The sequence below is a fragment of the Zonotrichia albicollis genome, chromosome 7, assembly GCF_047830755.1.
Source record: "Zonotrichia albicollis isolate bZonAlb1 chromosome 7, bZonAlb1.hap1, whole genome shotgun sequence".
NCBI lineage: Eukaryota > Metazoa > Chordata > Aves > Passeriformes > Passerellidae > Zonotrichia > Zonotrichia albicollis.
Genome location: NC_133825.1, coordinates 34,163,861 through 34,184,317, shown reverse-complemented (window position 1 = coordinate 34,184,317; position 20,457 = coordinate 34,163,861). Strand labels below are relative to the sequence as shown.

Below are 20,457 nucleotides of genomic sequence, written 5' to 3'. Positions count from 1 at the left end.
CCAATAAGGAGCTTTAAGTACCTTATTTATAAACTGTTTGCTTTTCAGGAGATGTGTTGGAGACTGGGGACAACGTATTTCAACATATGGTTTGCAGATCTCTAGAGAGGGGCACAAAAGGTAACTGCAAAAATTCCAAGTCTATGGCAGGAGCATCTGTTCACTAGAGGACTGTTCCCATGTGAGAAAATACAGGAATTTTGAAATCAAAGTAAAGAATAGTGCCCTGGAAGATTTACTCTGATAACAGATGTTCATTCAGAAATTGTCAATCAATGTAAATATGAGAAGGTAAAAATGGAAGGCATAAGTACAGATAACAGAGGAATATGCTATTATCTAAACTTATTGCAGAATTTACAACCTGTCATCTTGAATGTAAGCCATGAAAAGATGTTGTGATTGTCATGAAATATTCCAGATATACAGTACAATTTGCCAGAATAATTTTCTGTAAGCAGTTCTCCCTGTGGGTTATTACATTTTGTTTATTTTTTATAGAAGTGGACATTTAGCAAACAGTTGAAATATTAAACCCCTGAACAAAGAATTTCTTGTCTGGCCATAAATTACTTGGAAATATTTATACCCATGACCCAAAAGAGCTGCTGAAAAGATGCAAAGCTTTCCTCTAATAGTCTAATAAGATGTTTTGATGCTAAAAGTGGTATAGCTTTGGCTCAAAAGACTTAACTTTTGAATTGTTATGTACTGCAGTTTCCTTTTTACTCTAAATATCTGAATTTGAAGATCCACTTCTTATCACAAGCACTTTTAGCAACAATAGTGATTGTTGTGTCTCAAGAGTGCATTGTCCCATATGAAAAAACTATTGTTGCAAAATTAATATGGTCATTAACAGAACACAATATTATTTTTTAAAAAATAACAGAAAACGAAATAGCATTGTGGCCCATTTGTCTATGAATTAAACAACACAAGAAAGATCTTAACATTTCCAAAACCTGTAATTTAACACAAAGCTTCTGCACTGCTACTGTTGAAATAAAGGGAGGACCTTTCAAAATTTCTCAAGCACCTGCAGCTTGCTTGCAGTGAGCTACCTGAGATGTCCAGCTGTGGTGATTCAGCCCACACTGATATCAACGTCTTGCTCCTAAATTCAAATCATTATTTGAGGTTTTCTGCCTGGTAATGAAGTTGTTATCATTGGAAACTGTAGTCACAGAAATAAACCTTAGGTATTTTACTTTTTACCCACACAGATTTGATGCCACCATATCTCAGAAGAAGCCTAGAGTTGCCAACTTGTTGCTGAGGAAAAAAAAAGCAAAAGAAAGATATACTCACTGAGAGGTGGGAAGGAGGGCTGCTTTCTGCTGATCCCACTTGTGTGGTGTAGCATCTGTAAAATGAATATAAAAGAGAGTTCTGTGATCTTTAGATACTGCTATCTTTAAAGGTTTTGGAGGAGGAGATATCTATCATCAGCTGTATTTCTGTTTTAGCATAAATGTGTAATTCTAAATTTTGAGTAACACAAAATGGTGTTAGCAAGGTATTGTGACACAATGTGAAGTATTGTGACCACGTATTGAGCTGGAAAAATGGGTATTTGTGAAAAAGCAATAGCTGAATCTGTCCTCAAATTATGTCATTCTAGATAGAAAGCCCAGAGGAAGAGAGCCAGCAACTCATTTCTTGACAAGAAAAAAGCAAGAGCTTCATTTTGTACAAAATACGGTTGGATGTATTATATTTTTATGCCTGTGAAGTTGGTGGTAGCAGTTTGTGTTGAAATGGGTTCTATATTTTAAAAATATTTAGTGTTGCAGATTTTGCATGATTTTAAAAAGAGAGAAAAGTATGAAGGATGTTGTTGATAAAAAGAATACAGGGTAGTGGAGATTTGTCATAGGCAGGCCTGTGTTCATGTAGACAGAGAGGACACACTGCCCTGGCTCATCTTTCCCCAGCTTTCCTGTCCAGTGGTCTCTAAGCTTGCTTGCAGCTGCCTTTACAAAGGTAGGCCTGGTGACACCTTAGATGGGAGTATGGACTCCTGGAGTTGGATTAAATGTTACTGGTGCAAGATGAAAAAAAATGTGGAAGCACAGCCTGGCAGGTCTGAGCAAGATCCAGGAGATTCAAAGGTCATTAGAGTGAGGATTTGTCAGCTAGAATGAAATAGTGTCCACTTGGCCATTGCTTTCTTCATTGCAAAGGCTACTGGCAAAAGTGGATAAGTGTTATGACAAATGAGCTACTAAATACTGCGGTTGGGAAAGGCTGGACATACAGATTTACTGACTGCAGTTTGGGTTTTGCTGCAGTTACTTCTCATCACTACATCTTTCTCTCCTTTAACCTTCTCCTTCAGTTAAAGGGCACCTGGGGCTCTGTATTTAGGGATTCTGAATGACTGCAAAGGGAAGAAATATTCATAAAATAATATTAAATTCCTGAACATTTTCCCATTTATATAGGAGAGCTCGACCTGACCAGTTTATTTATGGATACTAAATTCCAAAATATTACTTAATGAGATATTTTGTGAGGAAAATGACAGCAGGCAGGAGAATTCCATGAGAAGGGAGAACTCGAGCCTGGGTGTTTAAGCATGCTGTAAGTGAATATGTTATTAAAATGAGTGCTAAGGAAATAAATGACATACTGTTGAGAAGTGTGGTAGCTACAATAAACCTTACATTTGTTGGCATGAAAGATGATAAGATGATAACCTCATTCTGTACCACATACTGAGTAGAAAATACACTGCTAAAATATCAAGACATTACACAAAATCACTGTTTATATAAGTTACAGGGGAAGAATCACCATATTAATGATAAGTCACTGAGCCAAGAGTGTCTGCTGGAAAGGACTGTGAGCAGCAGTTTTCTAAAAGGTTCTTGAATTGTAGACTCACAATTTGATCTCACCTCCTGCCTTCCTTCCTTGATAACTTCCCCTCATGCTGTGCTCTCCTAGCTTACAGCTTCTGTTCCAAACCTGGATATGATTTTTCCTGTGTCAAGATTTATTCATACTAGGAAGAGAGAAATGATTTTCCAACTTTTGGGGAAACAACTCCAGTGTGCATCTTTCAAAACAGCCAGATAAACACTATACAAGATGCTTCATATATCCCAAAGTTTTTGAAAGAATATTCTTAATTAAACCTGCTTTGGATTTGGATTTTCCTGTGTATCTAAAACAGTTTATTGATATAGTTTATTTTTTGTCTGGCCAAGCTTGGGCAAGCAAGTAAAGCTTGAGGTCAACATTTAAAATTTTCACATACCTGATCCAGTGGAACACAGCAAAACTTTTGTGTGGTTTAAAAAAAAAAAAAATCAGAACTGCCTTCAGGCTGATACAACTATGGACAAAGCCAAAACTGCCCAAGTAGGTTGGATCTGCATGAGATTCACCCATAATGACTGGACAAGTGTTCCTCAGGGCTCTTGCAGAATTACTGTCACGAAGAAGCAGAGAGGAGAATTTGGACTTGGTCTTTCCTGTCTCTTCAGAGGGAGGAAAAGAAAGAAGGGGGAGGAGGGAAAAAGTATTCTAGAGGGGGTTGTTCCTTAAGTGCTTTATCTGGAGGTATTATGTTTAAACTGTTTGTATTCAAGGAAGGAAGAGAAGGGACGTAATATCAGCACACTGAAATAGCTATTCCCTGAGGATACTTTGTTTTAATATAGTGGTATTAGCACTTCAGTGGGCTGTGGTTGTTCATTTCATTCATCACTTATAGGATGGAAATTTCTGAAATGTTTAATTTAATTGTACTGAAGACATCAGTCATGATTTTCTAGTTAAAGTTGTGGGAGGCTTTCATTTTGAAACACTGCTATAACTTTCAAAATAATTCCTTTTAAGCTGATGTTTAGTATCAATCCAAGTGTGACTCATGTAGTGAAGTTGGAGAAAATCACCTTAGCCATTTCTGCTTTATGGTAGTCATTGATTAAAAAACAAAAGACAGTTTTCATAGCTCTGAAATTGAGCCTCCACACATTCTCTGACAATTCCCCTGGGTGTGAGGGACAAAAGGATTGAGATGGGGAGAGCACAAAAGGAAAATGAGGATTTTCCTGTTCCTATCTGCAAAACATATTCTGTTCCATTTTTGTTTTTGTTTGTTCAGAAGCTGCCTCTGTTGAAAAAAGCAGGGATTTCGTCTGAGCTGGTGCTTAAAGAAACCAGATCTTTAAAGGGATCTTTAAGTCCTCTGTAACACTATTAAACGAATTTCAAGTCAAGTCTCATCCTTCCCCAGCAGCTTTCGCATTCTCTCTGCTCCTCAAGCTCACTGACAGCACCACCTCCCTGCAGCCATGCCACATCATTTACTCGGATTCATTTTCCCTTTTCAGAGTTACCCAGTTCTCCTCTAGCATACAAAAGGCCATATGAGATAAAACCTCTTTCCTAGCTTTTTCCAACCTATTTTCCTGTCTGTTCAATTGCTAATGAACATTGCATCACAACCAGACAGAAATAAACAATGCTATTCCTCTTTAATTCTTTTTCTAGAAAAGAGTTTTTCCTATCTTAGTCTCCCAGATAGTATCAGAAGGTTAAATATCTTCTCTGTCCTCTCACAAAGAAGCCAGGAATGTTGTGATAGCTTAATAAAATTAAATACTGCATCATACACATAAAGATAAAAATGAATGTAAAATCCCCATGTAATTAGATACTCAGGTATGAAAGTTGACATGATACAAATGTGCTGCATTTGTTTCTATGGGTCTACAATATTTTGGGATAATAAAGAGGGTCTCTTTATGTGGAATAAGTTGAAATGTGAATTATGATAGAAATAGTGTTTTCTGATATAAATCCCCTTATTGAAGATATTCCCTTATTGAAGATATTGAAGCAAAAACCTGCCATCTTTGAAGATATTTCCTTTTTCTCTGATAAAATGACTAAACAACTCTGAATGATACATTCACAAGCTTCTGCACTGGTGAAGCAGCTTGTGTGTATAACTATGATGAATTTCATAAAGAAATTTTCAGTAAATTAGGTATTTCTTAAAAAGCCTGAGAAGTCTTTCTCTAGGGAATATTCCTAAAATGTTACTAGTATGTATTGTAAATCATATTTAATTCTATGTTTTGATTAATGTAACTTCTTACTTAGGAAAAAAAAGAAAAAAAACCCAAAAACATTTTGACTCTCTTCTCACTTCTTCCACAAAAATAAATATATCTGTGTTAAATAAAGGAGCTTGCAGATCTGGGAGGGTGTGTGTGTGTGAAAAGGCAGAAGTGAGTAGTATGTCCCTGACACAGTCACGCATTTTCTTTCAGAGAAGCATGAAATTATTTATTTTCCCTCATCCTTCCACATTGTTGACCAGTGTAAAGAAAAATGATTCTTCCATTGTGTGACTTGCCTGGATTTGCAGAGCTTTTGAAGTGTTACAGATTATCTATCAAGAAGTGGGGTGAAAAGCCCTTTTGAGCTCTGTATATAATTAATCCTGTTGCACTCAGCAAGCAAACCACACTTGTATACAGGAAACAAGTGATGATGAAACCCACAAAGCTGGAGTTCAGACTTTTTTAAAACATATAAAAATAGTAAGTCTTCCATTACAGAATGGAACTTAATTCTTAATAATTTGTGTCCAAAACCTTTCCAGTTTTCAAATGTATCTGGTTTCTAGGAGGCTGGTGAAGGATTAAACAGGCTGAAATCCACCTCCTTCCTTATATCTCCTACATTAATGTCACTGGTGATGGAAGAAAAGGAAAAATACACAGGTACAATTTTCTTCAAAGAGAGTTAATAAAAGCATTTAGTCTATAATTTAGACTATTTACAAGAGTAATTGCAAAATATTGGGTAGGAAATACATATTATCTAGCATTCAGGCAGTGCTGCAAGGTAAACACCAGGAACTGCATTTTGGGACTTTTCCAAGCAATGTATAATTTGCAGTGGAAAATGAAAGGCTAAAGAACTGGTTTGTCATGGAGCTGAGAACAAGATGTGACAGGTGATAAATGCTTTGACAGGCATGCAGGGTGAGAACGAAGGGCTAAGGGTGAGGGCAGGTGAAAGAAATTTGCCAAGGTCTGAAAAGAAAGAGTAATATGGTTTCAGAGTTACAAGTAAGGTAATAGAAGTTGAATGGAAAGATGTTACACAGATTCTGGCAGTATGGGTGTTGTGTATTTCTTAGAAAGAGAGCAGAAGGCATCCCCCTACCCATGGGGTGGATGTCCAAGATTAGTAGGCAAAAATGAAGAGGGAAAAATACAGAGCTAACAGAGAAAGAGGAATAAGAGAGCAAGAAGGTGAAATAAAAATGAGTGAAATAAAAGTATGAAAAATGAGCTAAAATAACTAAGAAAAATATGGAGCTGTAAAGTTATTCAATATGAAAGGAAGAAAGCCCAGGAAAGCACAGAGAAACTAAAATGTATGAGAGGAGAAAGCAACCTTCTACTATGCAAATTACATTCCTTTAGAATGAAGTTATTTAATTTTGATTGACTTAATCCTCCCCCACTGCCAAGAAAGCCTACACTTTTTGAATTCATCAAAAATAACCCCCTACAATGATTTTGAGAAAAAGAAAAATCAAGTCAGAACATTTACTACGTAGAATAAATTAAATATGTGCCCACTATAACAGTGGAAATGAAGGTCATCCTATTATAAAAAGAACTTAAGAAAACACATTTCATTAGAAAGAAATTAAGAAGAAAAAGGGGAATAATTTGAAGTGTCAACCTTAACAAGAAAAAGAAGAAGAACGTAAGAAGGGAGAAGAAAAAGGGGAATTAAGAAGAAAAAGAGGAATAATGTAAAGTGTTAACCTTACTGAAAGCAAAACAAATGTTTCATTCTCATGTTTTCAAATAGCAAAATGAACACATGACCATTGCAATTATAATAATATTGAAATTTTATGAAATGTGAAGCATAAGCATCTGGAAGAATAGGTATCAAAACATAAATTTAAGATCTTTTGTATTTGTTTTTTCACCATCAGCTGAGAAGGATGAAGCAGAGCTTTCTAGGATTTCTAGCAATTAAGATGTGGAAACTGACCACAGTGCCAAGACTTTTATAAACTGTGCTAATTCACAACATAGGAAAGATGCAACATTTAACTAAATAGAACATAGAACTAATCAAAGTGTTTTTCTCTCCACTGAGTAGTGTTTTGATTTGGTTAGTTCTGCTGTCTCACTCTACCATTGCATGATGTTTTGTTTAGGCTTTAAAGTGACCCAATTCATGTTCTGAAGGGTTTCATATATGCATGGAAATTAGTAATTTTGAGCATTTCTGCTAAGGAGAAAAGTGTTTTACTGCCTCTGAAATATCCTCCTCTTCCCAGGAAATAAACTGACAGTGATCATGATGTGATTATGAGGCCAGTCTGTATTGCAGAAAGGTAAAGTACTCTTGTACAATAATTAATGAGGTAATTGTCACATTATAGCGCCATAGCTGTGCACTGCAGTGCTCATGTCCCCCATTCAGGCCTTTCTATGTTTCTGTTCTTTCATTTCTGTCTCAATTACTGAAGTGTGTGTTGGGTATAGTATTTCCCTGATCAGTTTGTATGTTTGTATACCTTGTTTTATTTAAAAGGAAGTCTGAGGGACAAGGCAACTCTTGCATTGTGTAAACACATAATTGAAAAGAAAACAGTATTTGCTGGGTGTTTTGACACAGCCATAACAGAAAGAATAGATTTGGTATTTGTTTCAGCTTGTTACATTTACATTTGAAGGAAAGGAAAAAAGTTACCTAGATGTATTACTATACTAGAGAGAATATTTTTCAAAGATGGATAGATTTTAGGAATGGCATTTTTTTCCTGTTCTTGTGAAGAGTTTTTTAATGTTGAGCTGAACCAAATAGAAAAAGATTATGAAAGATGATGAGAGAATCATAGCCAATGAAGATAAACCAGTAGATCAGCACAATTCTTCAGAGTAAGTTATTATTGCAGGTGAAATACAGGATGGGATTCTATGGATATGGGTTTGCAAAGACATCCTGCATGGAGATACATATTGAAGACAGAAAGCTTCTGTGCTAGAGAAACAGAGCAGCAAAGGAGGAAATATTGCTGTGTCTTTGGAATAAAGCAGTTTTATGCCTCTTAAAATACAACAATAGGAGAACTGACAGAACCTCATATTAAGCACAACTCCTAATCAAATGGAAAGTGATAACAAAACATCTTGTGGTTCCTGGCAGAAATAGCTGTAATACACATCTATATCATTTCCAGTATTATGTTTCTAGTCTTATTTCATTGCAATCCAATCTGCTTCATAAAAGCATGGTCAGACAGTGAAAGATCTAATTTGATTCTGGAATCTGTTAGATCAAGACAGTGAATTCCAAGACATAAATGTGGGCTACTAACTAGAATGTAATCTTATCTGCCTTTAAAGTACGTGGAGACCAGAAACAGAGGAATTACATGTGTGTACAAATGCATTCAATTTATTATTGAATTGGCAGAAATCTTCAAAATTATTTAAATTCTTTTAACTGTACAGTTTTCTATTGCTCTATGACTTCACTCACAGTGACAGGCAAGTCCTTTTACTCTTTATCTTTCAGCCATATAATGGAGCTAGGAAAGAAAGATTCAGGACACATGGTAACAAATGGGACCATCCTGTTACTAATTTCTTTTTATTGTTTAAGTCAATGTAGCTGTTAAGCCTCAGGTTCTTTTCTGGGTATTTCAAAAGGTGTGAGGACTAGACCCATCTGTCTATGTGATCATAGGAATTTTTTTAGCCCTGTAGGATAAAAAACTATTCTCTGTGGTCCATTGTAATGGATTGATAACTGAAAAGCCAGAATGGAAAAGCCCAAAATCTGAATCGTCTCAGGAGCAGACCTATATAGTTATAATGGTTTTACATTAAATTGTTTATGACAATTTATTGTCATTAAATGCTAACCATTTAGCGATGCTGGGGAAGAATTCTATGTCACAGGCAATCAGATTTTTGTGAAGCAACGGGAAACGATTTGTTCATTCACCTTTTCCATTGTTGGTGTTCACTGTGTATGGCAAATGGCAATTGTGTACAATGGCCGGTGAAAGGAGGGAATTCTTTACCCCCTCCCAGGTCTGACCAGAGCTCCAGAAAGAGGATGGGGTAATTTTTCCTGCCCAGAGCTGGGCACACTGTGTATGCCTCACACCTGAATGGGACTGCAGCCAAACCCCCAGTGGGGAAGAAGAGACTCTGAAGAAGTCATGAGAAACCAACACAGAGCAGGGATGTGCTCATGTGTTAATACACATACATTTAACAAGAAGGTTTACTCTGCCCTTCACCATTTGCCATCTTTTTGGTCTCTGCTGTTTCCTTTGAGCTCTCCAAGCAAGGGTCTGTTTTCCACATATGTGATGCAGTAGAAAAGCATTACATCATCCTTTTTTGCTGTATCCATTGGACAGCAGTGCCATATTCTTCCTTCTCAGTGTTTTCCACTCACCCAGCATCCTTGGAGTGGCAGCAGAACGTGACTGCTGTGCATGCTGTGCCTCTTGCAGGGCTGGAGCAGCATCCTGCACTTCAGAGTTCTGCTTGCAGCATCAGGCAGGGCTGAATGGAAAATGCCATGACCAATTTAGAAGAAATAAAGGCCATTCATCTGCCTTTGGGGAGTAACCCAGATACAGAGCTCACTGTGCTGGGTGTAACATGGAGAGATGCCCTGTCTGGCAGAACCATTGAGTCAAGAAATTCAGAGCAGGAAGAATACAAAATAGCATTGCCCTTCTTTTAAAAGTGAGAACCCAGGCACAGTTTCTTCTCCACCAAGATCAAGATGAACATCTGTGGCATGTGAAAGAAGCAAATCTCAGAATAACAAATCTGAGACACTTCTTTCATGTGGGGGATAGCTAAGACACATTAAATGGGGCTTTTTAGGGACTCTGACTTAATTCTTTCCCAGTAATAAAACCTCAAGGTCTTACTTATACTTGAATATGTTAAGTTCAGCTGATTTACCTTAATATTTGTTATTAAAGTACTAGTTTAAGATTAAGCACTAAAAAGCATATTTTCCCACTGAATTTGACACAATATTTTTGAAGTTCATGAATCTATTAAGCCCTGAACACTCTCTAGTGTATTAGACAACAGTAGTGATTTACATTATTTTGACATTGCAAATGAGTTTTCAAGGGTAATGGATTTCATATAGGGAGATTAAAAGATAACATTCCTTCATTTATGCATGCTGACTTCTTTCCCCCCATCATACTACATTTAGCAAAATGAATAAGGCAGAAGCAATGCTGGTGTATTTTTATGCTAATTAAGGTATTTTAATTTCAAATAGCATTTCTGAAGAAAAGATACACTCCAAAAAAAGTGATGCCAGGGCAAAACTAATGAATTTTCATTCTGTTCAGTATACTTATGCTTTCATGAATTCTTTTTGTTATATTCTGGTGCATGAGAATGCATCAGTAGGCACTCAGAATATGCAGCCCACAGATCTGATTTTTACAGAAATCCAGCTTAATGTTTTTAGCTACAAAATAAACTTCACCCTAAAAGTGTTATTTTTAGTGACCAGTTAGGTAATAACTGTAGGAGTACATACTTCAGGAAGGCAGATAAGGATTTTTTGGAAAACAATGCATTGTAAATGACAAGAAGTCTTTGTGCACAAAGGATGTATTTAGTTGTTTTGTACCTAAAGTGGGCTATTCTTAGACAAATTTTAAGGGTAGGCCACTCTTGTCCCTGAAAGTCTGCAGCTGAGAGCTCACACTTGCTGCAGTTCACTAATGTAAGCAGTGTGATGTATACTTTAATTAGTTAAACTGAAGTTTCACTGCACTGATTCCTCTCTTCTGTATCTTGGAGCACCCTTGGCTCCTTGGGAGTGAGAATGGTTTTGGCCATGGTGCTATAAATCAGAAATCTCCATGGTCTCTGCATGAAGCCCATGGCTGCTGGGCCAGTGGCTCTGTTCTAATGCTGATGGTGAGGGGCACAAGAAGCAGCCCTTTTTAGCATCACAGTCCAAGGATTGCACTGCTCTGATCCTAGACAATTCCAACAAGAATTCTTAGTCCATGGCCCCTCCAGGCACAGATTCACTGGCAAAACACTGACCTGCTGTAATTTACTTGTGCATCCTGTCAAGAACAGGGCACAATGAACCAGTCTGTCCTTCGTGTAACACTTGTCACAATAGCAATATAAAGCCAATGACATGGCTGAACAGGATTGTTGATACCCATCAGGACAGATCAATAAATGATGTTTCTTTTACTTCCATAACTCTAGCTTACCCGAGTGCTTGTATAAAGCAGGGCACTGGGCCTGATCTACTGCACTGCAGTAAAATCAACAATGCATTCCACAGAGCCAGGCAAATCTCATGTTTGTTCTGCTGGGTGAATAGACTGAGAAAACATGCTCCTCAAAAATATTTTAAATCACATTGTTATAGTTCTTGTATAGTTCTTTGTAACACTCCAGAACTTTCACTACATGAATAAACACTGGTAGCTCTTGAAACCAAAACATTATTCAGGAACTTGATTTGAAAGAATTTCTTTTACAAGTAACAAGACAAATCATACTGATTTTCTCTAAATCGTTTTGGAGGAAGTGAAACAAACAATTTGGGAAGCTAACAGTAACTGATAGGTAAGTTCCAGTTCAGCAGAATCCAAAACTGAAACTAAAAATCTTATGTCTAAATAAGGGAATGTGATTCCATCTAACAGAAAATTCCCATTGTCAGAGAGGAAATACAGAAACTTTCTATAGTTGAAAGTAAATTCAAACTTAGGATATTCTTACCCTGCTGTGTAGAGCAATAGTACTACTTTTGTAATTAGAAGAAGATACTTAGTTTAAAATACCCCGAATTAGGAAATATAAAAGTTTTAAAGTTTTCAACAGACCTAATTTTTTTTTCTGTGAAGAACTGACCCATTATAAGCATTTTTCTTGTCTGTAAAATTGTGTTTTCTTCCCCAGGTCTTCTTGAACTGGGACAGATTTTTACTTTGTTCAGTCAAACCTTGGACATTGAATAAATGTATTTTCTTTCTAATTAAGAGATGATAAAAAGAATTATCTTAGTACTGAAATAATCTAATCTTGGTATAAGTTTGCAGTTTGTTGTTCCTGAAATATGAAGGAAAGAAAGCCAGCTCATCATCTCAGCTTAGTGGCAGGGCTCTTCCTGATTGTTGGATAGATAAGAAGAGTGAAGATGAATGCTTGCTTGTTATAACCATCTACTCAATACAAAAAGTGATAGACTTTGGGGAGTAAACATTATCCTAAACTCCAAGATTTCTTAAGGTAACAAAATAAAATTTAGGTTTCATAATTTCCTTAAAAGCCAAAATATGCTTTATGTGCATGAAGATTGAACAAATTCATAGAAATCACAACCTGTTAAGGCCAATGGGAGATTTCCTTCTGGAATAAAAGACCTCTTATATAGAATACTAGCATTATAAATTTTAACATGAAAGACATATGAATTACAAGTTGGAAGTACGTGCAAAGAGAGGATTGAAAATTATGAAATGGAAAACTTATCCCAAGATTTTGGTCTAGTGCAGAGTAAGTGAATAACTTTTAACGGTTAGCCCCTTCCCTCTGTAGTAACTCTGTGTTATCCTTCCAGGTACCTGGGAATCACAAGGCCCCTCACATACCCTGTAAGGCAGAATGGGAAGTGCATGGCCAAGATGATCCTGTGTGTCTGGCTGTTGTCTGCCTCTATCACCATTCCCCCGCTCTTCGGCTGGGCCCAGAACGTCAATGACGAAAAGGTTTGCCTCATCAGTCAAGACTTTGGCTACACCATTTACTCCACAGCAGTTGCATTTTACATCCCAATGTCAGTGATGCTTTTCATGTACTATCAGATCTATAAAGCTGCCAGGAGGAGTGCTGCTAAGCACAAGTTTTCTGGTTTTCCCCGTCTGGAAGAAATGGAAGGGATTTCTGTGAATGGACTTGTAAAACTGCACAAGGAATCTGAAGAATGTACTAATTTTTCACGACTCCTAAAGCACGACAAGAAAAACATTTCCATCTTTAAAAGAGAACAGAAAGCTGCCACCACCCTTGGGATTATTGTTGGGGCTTTCACAATCTGCTGGCTGCCCTTTTTCCTCCTCTCAACTGCAAGGCCCTTCATCTGTGGTACAGCGTGCAGCTGCATCCCCCTCTGGGTGGAGAGAACATTTCTGTGGCTGGGCTATGCAAACTCCCTCATTAACCCTTTTATCTATGCCTTCTTCAACCGGGACCTGAGGACAACCTATCGCAACCTGCTGCAGTGCAGATACAGGAACATCAACCGCAAACTCTCGGCCGCGGGCATGCACGAGGCTCTGAAGCTTGCAGAAAAGCCAGAATTCGTTCTGTAAGGCCACTCATCCTCTACTGTGATCATTTGCTGTTTTATCACATTGACTTTTCCCCCACAGGTTTGAAAGAAGTGTTGCAGGAGGAACCAGTTGAGCACTGTTAATGCAGTCAGCAGGAAACAAGGTAGAGCCCACCTGTCCTAATGGGCCTGGAAAAGCAAGAGCACCATCTAGAGAATTTGGGTCTAAGAGGAATATAAGAAAGGACGGAAGTGAAATGTAGCACAGGATGTTAGAGCTGTTAGTGAGGAAAAAGCAAAGTTGGCCTAATCCGTTTGTTTGGCCCAAAAAATGTTTAGTAGGTCTGAATGTTGGATGCACCTTGTGTCCAAGAGATTCTTTGCTGTAATAAAGACCTGAGAATGGTGAAAAGTTAATTTCCTTCCACTTCAGTATTACAAAAATAAATCATTAAAGAAGAAGCTGAATCAAAGAACTTGTATTCCTTAGAAATATTCTTTATGATAAAAACCCATATGTTCATTAAACATTAATTTACTGGATTGCCTGGAAATGAACTATGTTGTGAAATTCAATATTGCCTTTGCACAGCAACTCTGGCACTGAAAGAATATGTCACACTTCCAATGTGATTAAATAGTTTGAGTAAAGTCACATGGACCAAGACCTACTGCTGCATACAGCCCTGCAGCACAGTCAGCTGCAGTGCTGCTGTGCAAATCACACCAGGTAATCTTGTACTGTATTTCTAACATAACAAATGTGTCTGATTGCAGTTTATTTCAGGATCTGTCTGGTCTTTGTCCATCTCTTCATTCTTTAATTCTCTTGGCTTTCTCAGCTGAGCACTTCTCTAATCGAGATGGAGACTGTCTGTGCACAAGTCATTTCTGTGATGTATGGCTGGTCCTTGCTCCACTTCAGTAGTTAATTTACTGTCTATTTGAAAGCTCTTCTACTTTCTGGGACTTCTTTCTTTTCTCAAGTCAGTAAGGAAAAAACAAACATGAGACCTTATGACTTCAGAGACATCTGGACTTTATCCTTAGAATCTGATTTTAATAATCACTTGTGCTTAAAGTGATTTAAAGCCTTGCCGTGTGTATGAATAAAGACAATTTACTTTTTCTGGTTCTAGCTTTTTCTACCATCATTGCAGTTTGTCCAAATATGTGATTCTACTTCTCTTGGCTTTAGTAAACAGATGTCTTCTGTCAGTGTAGCAGGGCCAAATAGTATAACAATTTTTTATTAAAAAATTAAAAATAATCATGTTGGTTATATTAATATATTACTAGTAATGTATTAATATAACATGCAGCAATTTTGTAAGATACTATTATAATAAAATAATAATAAAACAACTCATAAGAACAAGATGAGTTCTTTGGCCCAAGTGTGCACTGCACACCATGTTCCAGCTGAAGCAGAGGGTGAGGGTACATTACTGAGCAAAGACTTCAACCTTCAGAGACTGATCTGCTTTTTCAGATATTGGGACACCAGTGAGGAGACAATGTGTTCATTATCAAATTGCCTCAGCATCAATTCCCACGTCAGGCTAACTTCTGTCCCTGCTTTCTCAAGTCTGAAGGCAAAACGACTTCAATGAGCTCAGTGATGCTCATTTGGGCTGGGCAGGGGCAGTCGGTGCCAGAGCCCTTGTTCCAAGCTTGCAGAGGTAGCTGCAGACACTCGAGCCTCTCCCTGGCACATAGCCAAGAGTTGGGTGATGTGCTGAGCCACTGAAACAGGCTGCAGCAATTTTAGATGCATTCATGCACTGCACTAGGGAGTACATTTTGGCCTCATTTTCACAACAGAATTGTAGAGTAAGAGGCTGTATTCCAGCTTCAAAACAGTTTTTAAAGAAGTTTCAAACTTATCTGGGACAGTCTTATTTCTTTAAAATGTTCCAATATTGTGCACAGGGACAAGAAGAGATTTGGGCCCAGAAGCTCTGGAGTACAGAGTTAACTCAAGTATATTTTCCATATTGAACATGAAATGATTGTTGTTTCTTTATTGCTTATCAGAGTAGCTTTTTTTTTTTTGGTTCTTTTTTTGTTTGTTTCCAGCATAAAGGAGAAGTTTTCAAGGTCCTCTGTAACTTTTTTTTCCTGGATAACGACATACACTGGAATGTACAAATAGATGTATCTGGGAAAACTCCAAGTGGGACTATGAAACTCTGAAAGTGATTTTAGAATTGTGGACAGAAGTTTCCGCATTTTTATTCTGCAGGAAAGCCTGAGAAGCTGTGTTTCCTCCAACTAATATGATTTTTATTTTTATTTTTTTTTAAATTGAATATGTGTCTTGTGAGTCAGAAATTGACATTTGCCCAGCTGTCACTAAAGGCAATTGCTTTCCTCTGGGAAAACATCCTGCAGGAGTCCAGCTTTCCTCTACCATCTGTTTCAGGTAATGAGAGCCCAGGAAGGAATAAAAGTTGTTATGGTGCTTATGCCAATCCTGGAAGTTTTTTGAGATAAACATCCGTATTTGATCTCTGGATGTGTTTGGAAAGAAAAACCAACGAAAAAATACTCCAAAAAACAAAACACCACAAAGTTTCTCCATACACCCAAATCAAAATATAGACAAATGGAACACCTTCTAGATGGAGCTGTCTTTGAGGGGAAAAGTGAAGAAGCTGGGAAGATTAGAAGAATGTCCTACTGCCCAAGCACACAAAGAAGTTGAGAAGAAGAGAAAGTTTGCAGACAGAATTCTAATGGGAAAAGGCTTTAGGAAGAACAAGAAGGACATAATTGTTTGAGTTTGTGAACAGGACATTTCCCTTTTTTAAAAGGTAAATAATGAAACTGAACTGCATCGCAATATCTAACTGCAGCAATAGCCTTTTTTTCACTTAGATAATTTACTACACATCTGACAAGGGAGTAATACAAAAATGGGTGTATGAGAAGTCTATGTCAACATGTGCTTGTAGCAAATCCAAGAAGTGACTACACTTATGGTCTGTGTGTTCCTCCATGTGTTTCCAGAGGAAAGCCAGAAGGGTGAGTCAAAAGATGGGATTGTGAAAAAAATGGGAATAAAAGACTCCAGGAACCAGTCAGAGCACAGGCAGGCCAGCATAACACTGCCTAAGTGAGGAGGGAGAAAGTGAGAACTGCACTCCCCCTGCCCTCTCAGCGCAGCTTTGGAGAGGGAGACTGTCTGTGGTGGAGCCTCATGGCTGACACTTTGCCAGCTCCCACCACCTGCCAGCCTGCACATCCAATACTGCAACGCACTCCTGGCACTTGCCAAACTCCTGTTTAGCAACAGCCTCACTGGGGAGAAATAGAAATAGCAGAGTAGTAAAACTGTGACTTGGTGATAATATCTTATTATTACGCCTCTACCGCTTCACATTTCAGTTTCATAAGGAGAAAACCAATATTTTTCATTCTCTGTTCGAAGCTAGCACCACCTGCAGAAATATGTGTCAAAGAGCAGCAAATAAACCTACTGCAATGAGACAAAGAAAAGAATTATGTATCAAATTAATACTATAAACAATACAGACAAAATCCACTCACTCTTTTGCCCCTGCTCCCCAGCAGGAAAACAGATTTCCAGGCAGCCATTGCTCCAAACAGTGCAGCGTTATTTAAAGAACATTATGGAGTTAAGTTTTTGGATTACTGACCAAGATACTGCAGTTACAGAACTGGAAGGTGTTGGAAGCAATGCCATTGGTTTTTGTGCTTTCCCTATCTATTTAATTTTCATAATATTTTTCTGATTCTACAGGAAAAAACCCTATTTAAATTACAGTATTCTTGAAGAAAGTGCAAGATCAATGCGTCATCAAATCCTCTTCACAGTTTGCTTAAGAAGTAATTCTTGTCTTTTAAAATGTTTCTCAGGAAGACACAGAGAAAGAGAAAGGAGAAAATTAAGAGACTTGGGGAATGGTTTTAATATGCAAAATTATTAATATCCTGGAACAGAAGACACCTCTTATTTCAAATGCTGGCGAGGTAGGGATTGTGAGGACTAGATTTTTTTGTTTTCAAGAAAGACTCAAGCAAGTAAATTTAAAAATAGCTTAAGAAAAATTGAATCAGAAGGGTAATCTTTAAAATTTGCAAGAAATACAAAATTAGGTCCCTCTTCATGGTTTTAAATCTTCTAATGTTATTACCACTAAAGACTGGGTTCAGCATGAGTCTGAAGGGAATTATATTATTTATATCCACTTTCTAAACATTTGCCTAATGGGTCTGTCTTTCCCCACACTCAAATTCAGCTTCTCGGCTCTTTCACTGAATCCCTTCTCACCAAAGGAAAGTTCCAAAAGGACAGAATGGCTTTTATTTGCTGAAAACTGAAAAGATGCTTGTGATTCCCACATTCATTTCTCAGTGCTCCAAGCTGAAAACCCCCATTGAGCTACTTCTAAAGGATATTAATATATGGTGATTGCTGAGGGTAATATTTTGACGATTTGTGTAACATTGTGACTTTACTGATTGAAATTATAATTTGTCTCTTTTGCAGTGTTTCACATAGAGCTAGTTGAGTTCCTTCAGGAAAAAAAATGCATTCAAATGTATCAAAGTTTCCAGAAGAGTTCATCCAGTTTTATAAACGAACATACCAGACTGAATAAATATTTTGCCTTTAGTTTTCTGTCTACTCAGTCAAAATCAACGATATTTCATTAATTCAGTAGTTGTGTGGTCTTGCTAGTTCCAGGAAATTGTGTTTACAGTATACTTATTTTTACCTTTTGCAAGAGAAGACAAAGCAAGCCACTGAAGTATACTTAGTCCAGCCCTTTTGAAAAATCTCCTTTGAATCATGGAAAAATAGAAAAGAATGCAACTGGATAAACTCATTGCCTCAGAAAACTTGGCATCTCCTGCTAAACTAACCAGGTCTGTGTAAAAACAACAGGAATTCCTCAGTCAAATCTACCATTTTTGCAAGGAAAATACACAATTAGGCAAATTAAATTAACATTTACTTCCTAACAGTAGTGTGAAAGCTGACAAACCCATCAATTTTATTTCTGTCTTCAAAGAGAGCAGTAAATGCAGCAAGTGAAAATCATGCTAAGGACCTTTCACTTGTCATTACAAGAAAAAAAAATCAGAAGTTCAACTAAGCACGTAAAGTTAATGCTGCAAAATAATTTTTTTTTAATATTAGTATATCCTTTCTGAAATAATCTCCTATCAGCCCAGAAAAGAGAAAAACAACATTCTCTAGGGCAAATCATATAAAATCCAAAAATTTATTCTGGAATGAAAAGAAAATCTACAGTTGCCTGTAGCATAGAATTTAAAATGTCTTTGTCTTTCCTTTATATCTAGTTTTGAACTTGGATGTGATTATCAGCCTTCCTTTAATTTTGACAATTTTTTACCAGGATGTGTTTTCATGTAATAGAATATTTGAAATAAGTGAGAATGCAGGTTTGTCTGTAAAAATGCCTGCTCCTGAAACAACTAGAGTTATGAATAATTCCATGGTTTGAAAAGGGAGGCTATAACAAGACAAAAGAGTGCCTTGCTGCAAGCCTGGAGAGGGATGCCCTGAAACCCCCTTGTAACCTTGCAAATGTTGTTTTCAACATTTCAGCCTGGCTGCTGTACAAGAGTCGCTCTTCCCTTCACCCAGCTTGAGGAGAGAGGCAGGAATTTGATTATTCCATGCAAAGATTTTGCAGTAATTCTTTGTCCACAGCCAATTTTGCAGAAGCAAGGCAGAATTCCTCATTCCTGCTCTGGCTCCTTCTGTCCCTCTTACTTGTGTGGGTCTCCATGAGCTTGTGGAGGTTTGTGCTGCCACCAGAGCTGGAAGGCTGCACAAATGCAGGGCTCTCAACAAGGTCACCTCTATTTAGTGAAGGAATTTAGGGGTTTTGCCACTGAACTGTGTAAAACAGACTGAGAACTTCCTCAGTTCCCACAACCACCCAAAAAATGGTAAGTACAAAGCCCCCAGAATGCTCCATTTCCCCCAATTTCCTCATTTGAATGGGATTTCAGAGAATTATCTCAATAGACATGATCTAATTGCCTCTTGAGAAATGCTTCCATTTATTTCAGTGGTATATTTGGTCAGAACTTCTAGTTGCTCCAGGATATTGCTCATCTAATTCATCCACTTTTTTAACAACAGGAGAAGTTCTGATTTCTCCAGGGAAAAAGAGTCATGACCAAATGTGCTTCAGAGCAGCCAGAAAAAGTCGAGCCAGACCAGGAAGAAGAAAAATGAAGAGTTGGCTTCTGAAGAACTGGATGGATTTATAAAATGTACTTCATCTTCCTTTGATGGGAGTGTGCTAAAAATATTCCATGAGCTCAATACATTGCATTAGATACATTTCTATTGGAAGTGCTCACATCTTGTTTGTTATGGAAGAAAACGCTGTTACATACAAATGAAAATAGTTTTCTGCCTGAGAAAGCCAAATAATTTCAGCAATAAGTTTGACAAAGGGTGGGGGGAATGCCACTAAAACTCAAAGATAAAGCCTTGTACAGATTTCCACCACATTTAATTATGTAGAAGAACATTTGTATGTTTACCATGCTTGTGGATCCCAGCACTGGTAATCATATTCAGGGACTGTCAGTGATACTGAATGTATTTTGCTCTACTAAAAAAGAGAGATTTTCAGGCAAATGTTGTCTCTGTGGATGCTTTCAGAGCTTGTGTTAAAGAGAAGCTGTACACCTGCAATGGCATTAAGAATGGCAACAATAAAAGCCAAATTTTTGTTAAAGATTTCTGTTGTATTAAGTAAATGTCTGTTACTTGTTGCATACATATGGTTGGTTCTCCCAAACTTTTGTAAAAAGCTGCTTTCAGTTATGCAGTGACAAAAGTTAAGGGACCAAATTAGAATGCACATGTATTACACCACAGCTAATTTACACATATGATTGCTTTAACGCAATTTTCATGATCTGCCAATTTATAAATTCCTGTCATTTCAATTCAAATATGTATAAAAGGCTGGAGAGTTTCCACAGCGTTTGGCTTTTTGTCTTACTGCCTAGCTAGAGAATTATTTTTTTATTTTTGAAAATGTGTTTAAGAAGTGTTGTTTCTGCCAATGGTTTGTT

At 37.4% G+C, this 20,457-nt stretch overlaps 1 protein-coding gene across 5 annotated transcripts in view; it reads left to right on the top strand.

Annotated features, from left to right (window-relative positions):
• HTR7 (5-hydroxytryptamine receptor 7) overlaps window positions 1–20,114 on the top strand; it is a 29,688-nt gene extending 9,574 nt beyond the window's left edge. The window contains exons 2-4 of one of the 5 annotated variants that reach the window (XR_012581113.1): window positions 12,652–14,092; window positions 15,694–15,787; window positions 19,508–20,114. Coding sequence is in view for 2 of the 5 variants with exons in the window: in XM_005481231.4 (XP_005481288.1) it covers window positions 12,652–13,398; window positions 19,508–19,544 (784 nt within the window). In the remaining 3 variants the exon portion in view is untranslated. The other 4 variants (XR_001334123.3, XR_012581114.1, XM_005481231.4 and 1 more) reach the window with 4 other exon arrangements.
• The last annotated feature ends 343 nt before the right edge of the window (window positions 20,115–20,457 follow it).